The sequence below is a fragment of the Alexandromys fortis genome, unplaced genomic scaffold (assembly GCF_014885135.2).
Source record: "Alexandromys fortis isolate MF-2015 unplaced genomic scaffold, M_Fortis_MF-2015_v1.1 scaffold_62, whole genome shotgun sequence".
Classification (NCBI taxonomy): domain Eukaryota; kingdom Metazoa; phylum Chordata; class Mammalia; order Rodentia; family Cricetidae; genus Alexandromys; species Alexandromys fortis.
Genome location: NW_026067942.1, coordinates 7,080,445 through 7,096,663, shown reverse-complemented (window position 1 = coordinate 7,096,663; position 16,219 = coordinate 7,080,445). Strand labels below are relative to the sequence as shown.

General features: G+C 47.9%; 1 protein-coding gene across 3 annotated transcripts in view; it reads left to right on the top strand.

Moving 5' to 3' along the window:
* Positions 1 to 6,362, top strand: part of Traf5 (TNF receptor associated factor 5) — a 41,581-nt gene extending 35,219 nt beyond the window's left edge. For all 3 annotated transcript variants that reach the window (XM_050148267.1, XM_050148265.1, XM_050148268.1), the window contains exons 9-11: positions 2,302 to 2,442; positions 4,132 to 4,300; positions 5,557 to 6,362. In XM_050148267.1, the coding sequence (XP_050004224.1) occupies positions 2,302 to 2,442; positions 4,132 to 4,300; positions 5,557 to 6,134 (888 nt within the window). In that variant the 3' untranslated portion in view covers positions 6,135 to 6,362. The remainder of the gene's footprint in view (positions 1 to 2,301; positions 2,443 to 4,131; positions 4,301 to 5,556) is intronic.
* Positions 6,363 to 16,219: the final 9,857 nt, after the last annotated feature.

The window sequence follows — 16,219 nt, the reverse complement described above, 5'->3', positions numbered from 1 at the left end:
ATACTGGACACTGTGTCCAGTTACTATTTTATGCATGCATATTCTGCCTTGTTCCAGAAGGGGTTTAAGAACCAAGAGTTAGAACTAATGTGCTTAGGTGTTTGGCTTTTTAAAAATGCAATAGAAGGACATTACCGTTCAAATGGGTATTATTACCATTACCTTCACGACAGTGCTGACAGTGAGGGTGCTGGAGCCTGAGAGTGCAGGCTGCACAACCACCTAGTTCACTTCCCTGCCCCATTTCCTCACTTGTAAGGCGGTGTGGTAGATGGGAGTGAGAAGATGTGTTTGCACTCTCGGCCTAGCGCCTGGCACACAAGCATTCCAGTGCTGAGAGGAATCGAGATGCCGGAAGAGGCGATGGCGGAGGCCGTCCCTGTGCCCGTGGACTGCAGATAACGTGGAGACATCCTGAGGTTGAAGGGGTGTGCTTTAAGCTTGGGAGGCAAAAAACCTGGGAATGTGCTCAGCTGAGATGGGCACCATAAGAACGGGAGTAGGTGAGAGGCAAGGGTGGGCAGAGGGGCTGTCAGGTGGGCCCTATGGCCATTGGCACACCCTTCATCAAACACTAGCCAACATCTTCCACGTAAGGTATCGTGCAGGCTCAGAGAATAAAGAAGTGAGATGTAGGCCCAGTAACACTCTAGTGGAGGAAAAGGACAGAAACACCAGTGGAAGCAAGCTGTAAGAAGAATGAGATGAGTTGCAGCGGGTACCAGTGGGACTGGGAAGACTTGGGTAGGTGACATAGGTCAGGACATACTCCTAGAGGCTGTGCCTTTGAGTGACCGCACTGAGACGGTGGTTTCTGGATGAGGGAAGTTCACTCGTGGAAGCCAGGTACTTGTCTTGCTGGATGCACACGGGTTAGCTAGAGGCTGTGCAGCCTTGCTGGTCAGGATGCACTCGGGTTAGCTAGATGCTGTACAACCTTGTTGGGCAGGGTGCACACGGGTTAGCTAGATGCTGTACAACCTTGCTGGTCAGGATGCACACAGGTTAGCTGGATGCTGTGCAGCCTTGCTGGTCAGGATGCACTCGGGTTAGAAATGACTGTGAAGCCACAATGGTATCAGATGGTATAGAACCCCCATTTCCACTGGAGACGTTGAAGCAGGAGAAACAGAAGATCAGATTTGTCTCTTGGTGTTGTTAGTTGTGATGTGGAGAATGAACTGCAGAACATTTGCCACTAAGCAGATATTTTTCCAGCACCAACTGGTACCAGGCTCCATCCAGTTGCTGTGAGATCCCAGATGATCACAGCTCCCATGGAGGGAACACTCCTGTGTGAGAGTAGGCGGTCTCAGGGTAGGATCAGCTAGGAAGCATCACAGCCAAGGTAGGAACTGATGAAGACTGTGGTTGCTAAAACAGGCAGACTTTTGTGAGTGTGTGTGGGGGGGAGTATCTGTCTGTGAGTGTATGTGTATTGTGTGGTACACACACCTGCAATTCCAGCACTTGGAAAGTGGAGGCAAGAAAGCTAGGTCATCCTCAGCTATACAGCTAGTTCCAGGTCAGCCTGGGCCACAGACTCTCAAAAACCAGAAGCCAAACAAACACACAGATGAGACAAAGTGAAAAGTGGATGTAAGAGCTTTTCTGTGTATAATGGAAGCTGACCAGCGTTCAGACTGAATAAGAGCACTCTTAGGTTTTTGGTTGTTCCCCTCAAATAGATTGAAAATTCTGGGCTGGCAGGATGCGTGCGTGCGTAAGAGCACTTGCCACACAAGCGTGAGGACCCGAGTGAAGAGCCAGCAGCCTGAGTCCAGGCTCAAGGAGAGACTGTCTCAAGGGAAGAGGTGCAAAACAGCAGAGGAAGTAGCAGACAAGCATGTGTGCACACAGAAGGATTACGATGTCTAAGTTTAGCGGTGCCCACCTAGTTTGGCTACACTGCTGCTTGCGTGCTGATAGTTACCCCAGGGGGCTCTTTGGGGACTCGAAGGGCAGAGACAGAGCTGGGAGAAATCCAGCGAGGTGCTAGCAGGTATCATGGCTGTCTGACAGCATGCAGAGAAAGAGTGCAGGAGGCAGTTTATCGAGTTCAGCCACGTGACACCCCTGACTGGCTGGTGTCACCGTGGGTCAAGGATGGAGCAGTCCGTGGGTCTGGTTTTGAGGAGTACCTGCAGATACTTCCCTGAATTACAGGGGACTTGGCACTCAACCCTGCCCTGGAAAGGCATACCACACCGATCCTTCCCCTCTAGAAAGCCCCTTCCCCCTCCCCGTTGGCCTGCCCACACTTAATGACGCATCTCTCCTGGCTCACCTGCCTGTTATTAGATCTCTGACTTATATCAGAGCCTCGAACAGAAAGAAAGCAAGATCCAGCAGCTGGCGGACACCGTGAAGAAGTTCGAAAAGGAGTTTAAGCAGTTCACGCAGATGTTTGGCAGAAATGGGAGTTTCCTCTCAAATGTCCAGGTGAGGCTTGGTGAGTGGCTGGATCAGAAGTGCTGACTCAGCTGCTCACAGCCACTACAGCCCCAGTTCTAGAGGCTCCGAACTTCCTTCTGGCCTCTGCATACATATACTCAGGCACACACACATAGGCATAAAATAAATATTTTTTTTAAAAAAAATAAAGAAGGGCTGGAGAAATGGCTCAGCAGGTAAGAGCACTTGCTGTTCTTGTAGTGGACCAGGGCTCAGCCCAAGCACACACATGATGGTGGTGTTCACAAACAGCCATGACTCCAGTTCCAGGGGATTCAGTACCAATCCTGACCTCTGCAGGCACCAAGCACATACAAGGTTCACAGACACACATACAGGCAAAACACACGTGAAATACAATAAATGTAATATAAATCCTTTAAAGCAAGGAAAAACATCCAGGAGAGACATGACTTTTCCCATCAAAGCTGTGATCCTTCTTTTAGTCAGCACCGCTGGCTGGACCCCCTCCCTAGGGGTTTCCTCTTGACTTTTTAACTGGAAACCGTTTTGAATGCATAGAAAGGCTGCCAGAGTTAGGCGATGCCCGCAGCACCAGCACAGCCCCATCCCCAGCCGCACCTTGTCCCAGCCGCCCGTCCTGGCTCTCTCCCCTCCTCTGTGTGTGGCCCTGCACCCCACCAGAAAGAAGGCTGCGTCTGTTGTGGCCCTCTGCCTCTGACAGTGACACCATTGCTTTCATGACCCAGTATATTTACCAATGTTAGTATGTAACGTTTATACCATACTTTAGTATGTATGTATGAAAATTAGGGTTTTAATTAATGTTGGGTTAATATTTCCCCATTTGAGACACATCAAGAACATAGTTCTGCATTCTGAAGATAACAAAGCAAAATCATTGGTTACCCTGGGAAGAACATGCGTTAAACATCACTAAAATAGTTCATACAACAGCACTTGATGGACCATAAATGTTAGATAATCATGAACAGGTCCTTAATAGATAAAAGTTCTCCAGTGGAAGATTTTAAGACATATGATGTGGACAATATATTTGAAATTTATATTGTTCCAGAAAATCTAGGACACATAATCTCTAGTTATTCAGTACATCATACACATATATGCAGACATACATGAACATGCTCTACATGGGATATGCATGTATGTGCAGATATGTGTGCGTGTGTGAACATGTCAAGAAAAAAGAAACGTATCATACCATTAGTCCTGATTTGTTTCCAATTAGAGACCACCAAAATGGAATTAAGACTGTATGAGCAAGGGAGACAGATTCCTGCCCTCCATCCAAGAGCCACGGAGCATGTAGGCCTCTCCCAGACCTTTTCCTGCTCTGCCTGGGCCAGAACAGGGGCCTGGTCAGTCTCAGCTTCCTTACAGAGGGGACCTGGAGAATGATGTCTCAGGACAGGAAGTGCTAAGGCAAGAGGGGTGAAGCTAAAGAACATGTATGTGAGTGGAGAGGGGAGACACATTAAGGCTCAAAGGTTCACCAGAGGAGTTTAGACGGGAGAGGAGGAGGGGGAAAGGCGGGGGCTGGTGATCACCATGCTCACTGAATTTTCTCTCTGGCCTGGGTCGCTTTCTTTTCATTGTGGATTATATGTGAAATATGTGTGTTGAGATCCAATCTTAACAAGTTATGACTCCGTGGTCTCATTTCCATGTATGATGCTGTTTTTGCTCTGCCAGGCTCTGACCAGCCACATCGACAAGTCGGCCTGGCTGGAAGCGCAGGTGCGGCAGCTGCTGCATACAGTTAACCAGCAGCAGAACAGACTGGACCTGCGGTCCCTGGTGGAAGCGGTTGACACTGTGAAACAGAAGATCACCCTGCTAGAAGCCAGTGACCAGAGACTAGGTGCGTGTCCACTTCTCTCTCCTGACTTCCCCTGCATGCCGCTGGGAGAGGAGCCAACGCCCCCAGCATGTCACAGCCCAGCTCTCCAAGGGAGACAGCTAACGGATGACTGGCTTGGCTGTCTTAGGTGTAGAAAACAAGGAGAGGGTTTGGCTATGAAAGGCACACGAGGGCCAGTAGAAGGGCTTAGCGGTGACTTGCCGTGCAGTCAAGATGACCAGGGTACCAGCTGCTTTTCTGTTGCTATGGTGAAGTACCACGGCGGAGGCGGCTTACAGAAGGAAGGGTTTGTTTGGGTTCAGGGTTACAGGGGTTCAAGTCCATCACCAACACACAGGGAGCACAGCTGCAGCAGGCAGGCAGCAGGCGGCAGGTAGGCGGCAGGCATGCGCTGGAGCAGCCTCTAAGAGCCCACATCTCTATCCACAAACAGCAAGCAGAGAGTGCTAACCTCCAGCCCTCTGACACCTTCTCCCCAAACCACCACCAACTAGAGACCAAGAATTCCAATGCCCAAGACTCACGGGGCACAGCTCATTCAAAATACAACATCCAGAGTTTGATTTCTGGAGCCCACAGGTGGAGGGAAAGGACGAATGGAAAGTTGTCCTGCGACCTCCACGAGTATGCCATGGCACACACGTGCCTGCACCTAACACATGCGCAATAATAATGATGATGATAGTAAATCTTTTTAATGTAGAATACATTGTGGGGGTTGGGGAGACTGTGTAAACATGGCCGGAGGTTGAATCCCTAGAGCCATGTGAGTTCTGAGTAAGCTTGAGGGTTCCTGTAATCCTAGCACTCTGCAGGTTGAGACAGGATCCCGGGGACAAGCTAGCTAAAACCCTGGGGATTGGTTCAGTGAGAGACCCAGCTGAAAAGACTCAAGAGCAACATCTGCTCTGGCCTCTCTATGCACACTCAAGCCTCACATGCACACAGAATGCACAAATACATCACACCCACGCACACACTAGTTAAAGAAGCAGAAGGCTTGGCATGAGAATTCACTTGAGGTGAATGCCCAGTGTGTCTTAGGCTCGAGTAAGGGGTGAAGAAGACATAACCTTATTTGTTCGGTGTCAGCTTACCAGGTGTGGCGTACGCTGAGTTAATGTTAGTGATGTGCGTGGTACACGTGTGTATGCGGTGCGCGTGTGTATGCGGCGTGCATGTGGAAACCGTGCCAGTGCTCCCTGGTGGCGGTCAGACAGCAGGCCCGTGCTGCAGCTCCTGTTCTTTCCTTTCAGTCGTCTTGGAGGGGGAGACCAGCAAGCACGACGCACACATTAATATCCACAAGGCCCAGCTGAACAAGAACGAGGAGCGGTTCAAACTGCTGGAGGGCGCCTGCTACAGCGGCAAGCTCATCTGGAAGGTGACCGACTACAAAGTGAAGAAGAGGGAGGCCATGGAGGGGCACGTGGTGTCCGTCTTCAGCCAGCCTTTCTACACCAGCCGCTGTGGCTACCGGCTCTGCGCTCGAGCGTACCTCAACGGGGACGGGTCTGGGAAGGGGACGCACCTGTCCCTGTACTTTGTGGTAATGAGGGGTGAGTTTGACTCGCTGTTACAGTGGCCCTTCAGGCAGAGGGTGACCCTGATGCTTCTGGACCAGAGTGGCAAGAAGAACCACATTGCGGAGACGTTCAAAGCTGACCCCAACAGCAGCAGCTTCAGACGGCCCGAGGGCGAGATGAACATTGCCTCTGGCTGCCCCCGCTTTGTGTCGCATTCTACCCTGGAGCACCCCAAGAACACCTACATTAAAGACGACACTCTGTTCTTGAAAGTGGCCGTGGATTTGACTGACTTGGAGGATCTGTAAATCTTAGCTGATAGGAAACCTTGGTCCGGAAGCGCAGGGGCAGATGACCGCGTTCTAAGCCTGGAGCTCTAGACCAGACATGCCCTTGGTTTTCGCCCTTCACCTTTAATGTCTGAGTGTTATCCTTTTCTCTTGGATCCTGCCCCAGTTTGAAACTTAAACTCTTGGAATATTGCTGTTATTTATATTTTTATATGTTCTGAAAAATTCTAATGATCTTGACAGTAAGGCCTGGGACTCTTCTCTCACTGATGTTAAAGAAGTGCCTCTGGTGGTCCTGTCAGTAGCAGTGCGTGCACACAGAAGGCAGGGGCAAGAGGATCTCTGAGTTCAAGGCCAGCCTGGTCTGCAGACCAAGTTCCAGGACAGACAGGGCTACACAGAGAAACCCTGTCTCAAACAAACAAACAAAACAAAACAAAAAATCCCAGTTGAATGCTTTGGCATTTCTCATTGACTTGTTGCTTCCACACCTGCCCCAAGCCTGCAGCAGCCATCCTTCCAGAGGCAGGCAGGCCATCCCAGTCAGCACGGGTGTTCTAGCTAGAGCCAGCCTGCTGTACTTGGCGCACAGTTCTTGAGCTAAGTATCAAACCCTTGGAAATTGTATCACCTATCATTTTATAAGAGTCACTAGCAGTCTGTAAGCACAGTTTTCAAAGTTCTGTAACAGCTGATAAATGGGTTCCATTTCCACCCTCTCCACCGACACGAAGCAGAAGATACAGACAGTTCGTGTCTAGTGAGCCCAAGTGCAGGAGGTATGGACAGTTCGTGTCTAGTGAGCCCAAGTGCAGATTCCATTAGGTGTGACCGCATGGAAACCATCTTCTTTGGTCAACTATAGCGGCTTCACAAAACTCAGCCAAATGACATTTGTATAATAGTGTGGAGATGAGCAAATGTATTATGGTGGAGAAGATGTGAGAGATTTGCTGTGGGTCGCAGCTGTCCAAACATCAGTAAAACAGTAACTCTTGTTCTTTTGGGAGAACTTTTAAATTCATATATTGACAAGAAAATGGGTGTTTGTAGAAACTTGTGCAGTTTCCTTCCTGAGTACTCTGTGACTACAAATGACCAGGGTTTTTTTCTGTCTACTGTGGCAGCCACGACCCCTTTAGGGGTAGGTCAGCCAACCCTTTCACAGAATAATCCAGAAACCCAATCTCCAGCCCAAAAGGCCAGACTGGGGACATGCTGTGGGGTTGTCCCTTGATGTGGAAGTCCTCTTTGTGTGCTGTGATTACCATTAATGAATAAAGAAACTGATTTGGACCTATAGCAGGGCAGAACTTAGGCAGGCAGGGAAGATTGAACTGAATGCTGGGAGAGAGAAGGGCAGAGTCAGAGAGACATCATGGAGCCACCAGAGACAGCCACTGTGAACTTCACCCAGTAAGCCACAGCCACTTGGCAATATACAGATTAATAGAAATGGGTTAATTAATTAGAGCATTTAATTTGGCTTAGAGTTTTGGAGGTTTAAGGGTTAATTAATTAGAGTTAGCCAATAAGAAGCTAGAGCTAATGGGCCAAGCAGTGATTTAATTAATACAGTTTCTGTGTGATTATTTCGGATCTAAGCTAGCTGAGCGGCCGGAAACCAACGAGCAGGTCCCTCATTCTACTGCTCCCATTTCATCTCTGTATTAGTCAGGGTTCTCTAGAGTAGCAACTTTCAAAATGAATATCTCTCTCTCTCTCTCTCTCTCTCTCTCTCTCTCTCTCTCTCTCTCTCTCTCGTGTGTGTATGGAATTCATTGGAATGATTGACAGACGGCAGGAAAACAAATCCCACAGTGACTAGCTGTGAACAGAGAGTCCATAAGCCAGTAGCTGCTCAGTCCACAAGGCTGGAAGGAAGTCTCCATGGCGCTGGAATCCTGAAGAAGTAGGCTCCACTGGCAGTGAAGGATTGGATTGCAAGCAAGGGAAGAATGAGCAGGCAAGGAACAGAAGAAGCTTCCTTCTTCCTGTCCTTAGACCGACTACCGGCTGAAGGCGTGACCCAGAGGAAAGTTGTGTCTTCCTGCCTCTGACCCGGGTCAAAGCCCCCCCCCTTTCATTCCCAGAGTCTTCTCCTCACATCTATCCTCTCTGCCTGTCAGCCCCACCTGTTCCTCTCTCCTGCCTAGCTATTGACTGTCGAGCCCTTTATTAGGCCCACCAGGTGTTTCAGACAGGCAAAGTAACACAGCTTCACAGAGTTAAACAAATGCAGCGTAAACAAAAGTCACACACCTGAAAATAACATTCTCCAACATACTGAAAGTATTTTTTAATGAAAGAGAAATAGTATTTAAGATAGTTTATCAATAAAAGTCAAAAGCTGGTTCAGTAAATATGATTTTTAAAAAAAATAGAATATACAAAAGTGGGTGAGTGTAGTATTTTAAAAAATATTAAGAACAATGGACAATAGTGTAGCATTTGTAGCAGATTTTTGTCTCCCTTACACAGCTTAAGAATGAGTAACATAAAATTTAACAGCCTACATGGTAACCTAAAGTTCATATTTATAAGTAATCAACTTTAATGAAATATTCTCAACAGTTGAGGGTTTTTGCTTGCAAATTTTACAGGTGTACACAGTGTGGTAGAGCAGAGTAGAGAAACCCCAGGACAGAGCGGGTGTGAAAATCATCCCAGCAGGGGCTGGAGAGATGACTCAGCAGTCACAGACTGCTGATGTACAGACACTCAACCGATTCCCAGCGGAATTATTTCTTACCCTTCTTTTTCCTTTGTTAAATGGAAAAGTAATGAAAAAATTTCAAGAAACAGGAATCACCAACATAGAACAATACACCAGTTTGGCCGTTGCCTTGTGTATTTTGAAAAAGTGTTTTCTCTCTACATGTACAAATTATCTTTGTTCTGGCTGCTTTGTATGTCAACTAGACACAAGTAAGTGTCATCTGGGAGGAAGGAATCTTACTCGAGAAAATGCCCCCGTAACATAGACCTGTAGACGAGTCTGTAGGGTATTTTATTTGACTGATGTGGGAGGGCCTAGTTCACTGTGGGTGGTGCCGTGCCCGGGCGGGTGGTCCTGGGTTCTAGAAGAAAGCACTGTGCAGCACCCTCCATGGCTTCTGCTTTAGTTCCTGCTTCCATGTCCTTGGCCTGAGTTCCCAGCCTGACTTTCCTCAGGGATGCACTGTGACCTGGGAGTTGTAAGTGAAAATCTCCCACCCTGCTTCTGCTCATGGTATTTATCACAGCAATAGAAACCCTACTAAGATGATCTTAATACTTGGATTTTATGATCAGATTTATGAAATAAAAATTTTCTAGAGTATGAAAGTCTTGGGGGGAGAAAAGAGGAATGGGTTATTGTTCAAAAGGATGAACCTTTGCACACAGAGGGGGAAATGGCTGTACACATAATTTCAATTTTTAATCTTATTTATAATGTATAATGTTCTGCCTGCATGTATGCCTGCATGCTAGAAAAGGGCACCAGACCTCAGTATAGATGGTTGTGAGCCACCATGTGGACGCTGGGAATTGAACTTAGAACTTCTGGAAGAGCAGCCAGCGCTCTTAACTGCTGAGCCATCTTTCCAGCCCCACATAATTTAATTTTAAGCAACATTAATCTCTTGTTCTCTGGCTTTAGGTTTTGTTGTTATTTGGTTGGTTGGTGTCACGAGCCATTTCCCCCCTGAAAATCATTACAGGAACCATCACCCTGGGGAGTTTGCAGGGAACCCCACACCCATAATTATGTTATATTGAGAGAACCTGCCCCACACCCAATTAAGCTGTTGATGGAGAGCTATCTGTTAGCGGAACCCGCCTCACATTCCAGCTATCCAGGGAACTAGGTGTGGCAACTCGTGACTTCTTGGCCTACCTGTCCAAACCTGGCCTACGTGACCTGGAACACGCAGCAAGAGTCCAGTTTCCCTACCCTTCAGGGGCTATATAAGCAGCAACCATGATCCTAATAAGGGGGGCTTTGACAAATATGCTTGGCCTCCTTCTTCTGTCTTAGCTCATTCCCTTCCAGGTAGCGCCCCTCCATGACCCTGGAATAACTGATTGCAGGGTGGGTCACAACCCCTAGACTAGTGACCCACCCAACGCAATCGACAGGTTGGTTGGTTTTCCTTTAAGACAGGGTTTCTCTGTGTGGCCCTGGCTGTCCTGGAACTCACTCTGTAGACCAGGCTGGCCTCAAACTTCATCCTCTTGTCTCTGCCTCCCGAGTGCTGGAATTAAAGGGGTACCATAGCCCAGCTTGACTTGAGATTTTTTTCAGTCTTCGGAAAATGAGGAAAATAGAGAAAAGTGTCAACTATTTGCACCAGTAAATAGTAGCTGTTAATATTACATAGTTTCATTAATTTGAAATTAAAAGAAAAACATAAAACTCATTGGCAGTGCAGGGCAGGAGCACATGCTTGGCTTCAGACAGGGTCTCCCAGTGCACACTTGGATCACACACAGGGAGGGAAAAGGTTGAGGATAAACAACCATAAAAAAACCCACACTCTTGTAGTCCGTTCTCTCAAGCTCAGCCTGAAAGTTTACTTCAAGCCACAACTACTGCACAGTTCTTACGAATGTCCCATGGAAAGTTGTCTTTTAGGCTAAGAAATGTTCAAAAGTTTTTTACAAAACCTTTTGCTTTTTGAGACAGGGCTCTCTGTGTAGCTCTGGCTGTCCTGAAACTCACCCTATAGACCAGGCTGGCCTCCAGCTCACAGAGATCCACCAGTCTCTACTTCCCGAGCGCTGGGATTAAAGGCATGTGCGTACGCCACCACTGCCCAGTTTTACAAAGTCTTAAAAGAAAAAAAAATTGTTTTATTCCCAAATATTGTAAGGCATCTGAAGTGTACGTCTGGCACTCTCTGGGAGATCTGAGTGCTTCTGCCTTATTGGTTCAGGTCCATAGACTCGTGCTGTAGAGGTCGGCCATGGTTGCACTGCTATAAGCAAGCAGAGAAAGCACGGAATTCTGGGCTGGGCTGGGAAATGCCTTATCCTAGGGGGCTGGGGACCAGGCAATTAGCAGCCAAGGATGTGTAGAACTGGCCTGTAGGGAAATAGGGTGTGAATATTTGAGTCTGCATCTTCAGGGACAGGCTGAAGTGGGGACTGGAAGGACGGGCTGTGGAAAACACACCCGATAGGAGAAGAATTAGGGGTATGCTCCCCCTGTAGGTGTTGGGGTGGGCCTGACTTGGGAGCACGCGCTGTTGGGGGCTCATAGGGTGAGGAGGGCCCATCTGTTATTAAAGTCGCTGGTGATAGAGGCCGCAAGCTCCTGCCTCTGGTCCACGGCAAAGTGTCCCATAGACCCCACACGGCCATGCAGCATCTGTTGCCATTCCTGCATCTCCGGCTTTTGTCTCCACATTTCTGGGAACTTTAACGGCACGGCGCTGTAATTCATATTCATTTACTGCACGTGGGGAATCACCACTTGGAAACCTACTATTTTAAACAATGGAGAAAATATATAATGATCACCTCCAAGACTGGTACTGAAAATATTTGGGAGACCTTAGTCATTTCTAATTAGAAAATAATAATAATAATAATAATAATAATAATAATAATAATAATAATAATAATAATGACTCACAGACAAGGAAATGAATATTGTAAATTTTGTTTTTGATTTTTCAAGACAGGGTTTCTCCGTAGCTTTTTTTGGTTCCTGTCCTGGAACTAGCTCTTGTAGACCAGGCTGACCTCAAATTCACAGAGATCCGCCTGCCTCTGCCTCCCGAGTGCTGGGATTAAAGGCGTGTGCCACCACCTCGCGGCTGAATATTGTAATTTTTTTTAAAAAACTGTCTACCAGAAATCTGGAGAAACATAAGATGCCACCTTGAAACAGGTGCCCTTGGAGGTTCTATCCAGTGAGGTACTAAGCTCCTGGGAAAAGTCAAAATTGTTATCTGTCAAACTACCAAAACACAAAGGTCGAGTTAAAAAAAAAAAAAAAGGAAGATCAGCCACCAAACACCATCACGGTGATAAAGTATGAAAACAAAAACCGCCTGAGCCAAACCTGAAACAAATACTGCAAAACGAGAAGAAAAATCACTTCCCCGGAACACTAAAGGAAGACGCTAGACGGAAGCTGTCCTCAAACCCGGGCAGATTAACATGTAGTCTCAAACCCTGCTCACGATCGACTAACAGAATTACAAAGCCTGACGCCGTCCACCACGTGTGACAAGGCTCCGCGGGAGGAAGCAGCTGCAAGCGAACCCACACCTGAGAGGGTCCTAACCGGAAGTCGCCCAGAGGGCTCAGCCCGAGCCACCGCGGGAGCCCGAAGAGCCCTTAGCCCCGCCCCCGCACTGTGCGGTTTCGGCCGGGCGGGTGCAAGCGCTCCCGGAAGTCCCGCCCAGCCTTGCTCGGTGGGCCGTGGGACTCAGGTCCGCGGGGTTCCCGGGTTCTCCGGCTTCGCCGTCGGAGGGAAGTTTCCAGTAAGTGGCGATCACAGGCGGGCTGTGACCCACAGACGTCTCCGCCGCCGACCCAGCACGGGAGCAGTGAGCGACAGCGTGCGCCGGGTGCAGAGACACGCTTTAAGCTCAGAGTCACGTCGCTTTGAACACTCAGTAAAAGCTGTACCTTGCTCTGGAAATAAAATGCGCATTCACATGCTGTATTCAATCTTGGGAGGTTTGAGGGTCTCTACTCTCAGAATTATGTGTTCAAAAAACTCCCTGACTTAGGAAAAAAAATTGTAACTAAAAAGAACTAAACCAGAAGTTTAAGGCTTTCATCCTGTAGATGGCAGAAGTATTAAAGCTAGGAAAAGAGTTGAAATGAATGCCTGTGGAGACCAGCCAGAAAACGCGGGTTGTTTTGAGAACAGAACGGCATTCTGAGATGTTCTCAGGCGTTCACCTCCCAGACATTTGGGGATTTTTTTTTTCAAAAGATTTATTTTTAGTTTCTGTGTATGGGTGTTTTGTCTGCATAAGAATGTATATGCACCATATACATTCGTAGTACCCACAGAGGCCACAGGGCATTGGATCTCCTGGAACTGGAGCTGCGGTGGAAGTTTGGGGACCTGAATTCAAATCCTCTGGAAGAGCAGCCAGGGCTCTTAACCACTGAGCCATCTTTCCAGCTCCCAAAATATTTCTTTGTATCCTCTTCAATAAGCTTTTTTACATTTAAGTTTTTTGAATTTTTGCTGAAAACTAAGACATAAACATACACATTGGCCTGGCTCCGTCCTGCAGAGACTGTCACCTGCCGGTCTGAGTCAGCCGGGGAGGTTTTCAGCCCCAATGCCACTTGGCATGCGAGCGATGCGTTGTGCTCAGATGTAATACAGCTAGGAGTGTTTGCACTGCTGCGTACACAGTCCAGCGTTGCCTGATCACTACACCATGCAGAACTAGTGCGGGTGCCTCCGCCTCTCTCCAAAGGGTCCCATGCCAAGCGGGACAGTGGGCAAGGAAAGGCATTGTCAAAATGAGTATAGCAACCCAGACTCACTGAGACACACACACACACCTGTTATTTTGTTCTTGGGAAACCCCACCTCCTCCCAGAGCTTTATCTCATCGAGGAGAACCCCTCGGGTAGTCGCACCTCGACCCAGCTCCCAGGTGGATACTGTATTCAGAACTGTTCAATAAATGTTGGAAAGTGTCTTAGTTCGGGTGGCTATTGCTATGATGGACACCATGACCAAAGCAACTTGGGGAGGAAGGGGTTAGCAAGCATTTCTATTTTTCGGTTAGCACCTTTAGATCTCACGATGTTGATTTAATGTAATACACATGACAACGCAGAAAACAACAGGAGCTAATTTCCAGACACATGTACATGTGCGCTTGTACTAGAAACACGTGCAGATGGTTGTCTAAAAACTGGTTTGTCGGATAAACTTTGAAGTAGCATGCTTTGTTGGTTACTGGATGAATGCTTTCTAACGTGGTGAAATTTAGAACGAGGGCATCTGACGTGGACATCGGCCGCACTGAAGATGCTGTGGATTGTTTGCCTATCATGGTTGAGCCTTGGATTTTCTCCCTAACCTCGCAATAAAATAAAATAAAATACTTTTTTTTCATTACCTGCCTTTACGGTTATGGTTATGGCTATTTCCCCTCAATTATTTTAATGGATTTTAGTTCTGTCTCTAATGAGAAGAAAGAGGAAATGGTTTTTCGTTGCTATTTGCAAGCTCAGAGACACACCGCAAATGGGTGTGGCAAGGAGCGGCTTCGAACACAAAGCAGATTAAGTGTGGTGCTTGCTCTCCCATCCCAGGACATTTTACCCCGGAAACACGGAGGAGGAAGGACTCGGCTCGGCTCACAGCTTCGGAAGTTTCATGCTCGCTCTGCCTCACTGACCTGGGCCTGTGGTGAGGCGGAGCTTTAGGCGGAAGGGCGTCCAGGCTCTGGGAAAGTGGAGGGAGGGGCAGGTGAAGAGGCCATACACACACAGAGCCCAGTGACCCCCTCCTCCAGCAAGGCCTCATACCCCATATCATGCTATCAGTGATGGTTCAGTCCACAGACTACCCTGATGAAGGGAGGTGCCCTAGAGCGGCTTTCCTGGCCACACCCCCAGCTGCTGACCACGCCTTAAGTCAGACCCACATCCAAACCGCTGTATTTTCCGTACCGTTGCGGACATTATTTCAAAGAATTAGAGAGAATCTTGGCTGTGTTGAGGAATTTTTCCCAAACAGCCACGATGACAATCTGAGCAGAGAGCATCTTTAGAGACTCTCAGGGTCACTGTCCTTTATTAGGGTGCTCCACAAACAACACTCCATTGTAGGGGTCCAGAGCACTAGGACTGAGTGCAAATCAATCACAACTTTCTGTCGATGTGAGGGATTTTATGGACCCTAGTTCTTAGAAACAAGCCGCAGGAGTCGTATGTTGGAGGAAGTCTATCTAGGTAATTTCAGTGCGGGCTCGTTATTAGATAATGTGAAAGAGTTAGTGTTAGTGTTATTAGCAGTTAGAACAGCCATGTTTCACACACACACACACACACACACACACATATAATACATAATATTTTTTCAAGGGTGTTTTTCTGTGTATCCCCGGCTGTCCTGGAACTCGCCTTGTAGACCAGGCTGCCCTAGAACTCAGAGATCCGCCTGCCTCTGCCTCCCGAGTGCTCAGACAAAAAAGCATGTGCCGCATTCCCAGCCACTCTTTTCTTACCCCACCTTCTGGGATGTTCTCTTTACAGAGCATACTGAAGTATTCCAGAGTGCAGAAATATAACTGAGATCCATATTAAAGTGTCTGCCCAGATAACTGATTGAAATATTAGTTATTAATATTAATAACTATTCAAGCTCCCTTTACTTTCTAGTACTTGGAAGTTTTCATAACAAATAAAAAGCCCCACAAATCAATCGCAGTTTTCAGGTAGTGCAGCTCCAGCCCCAGCTTAGCAGGCAAAGGCTGCATAGAGAATCCATCTTTGTTCTAGGCATCCAGCCCTCCCACCCCCACCACCAGTTGCTTGTCAGACACTTTTGTTTGCTGTTCCTGAGTTTAGGTAAAAATGGCAGCGAGAGCCATTAGGCCCTTCAACAGCCTGGGTGCAGAGAGCTGGCTCCGGAACCCTTGCGGGCTTGCATGTCACAGCTGAAACAGGACAAAGCAGAACAGCACTGAGGAGGCTGACAGGGCCGTGGGCTGCCCTGCCTGTCATTCAAAAGCAAGTTCACCACATCAGGCTTTCCTTTCTTTGGTGAGACCTGGAAGAAGAAATCAGTCTTCCTCCAAGGGCACCTCTGAACCAACCTCCCTCCCTCCCTCACTCCCTCCCTCACTCCCTCCCTCCCTCCCTCCCTCCCTCACAGTGAGGGCCTCAGCCAGGGTGCCCAGTGAGCTCCATCTCCCTCAGCATTTCCTCCCAACTGTAGACTTCTTTCAAAGTCTTTTCAGTTCTGGGTGTCACAGCTGAAGCATCCACAAACCCACGGAATCAAAGTGAACCCCATCACACAACACAGGTCCCTCTGGGTCTCCATCCCAAGCTTGGCAGTGGAGTGAACTTTTCAGTATCTTCTAGTGAAGGTACGTTCAAGGTGTTTTTATTTAGAAGGGGTT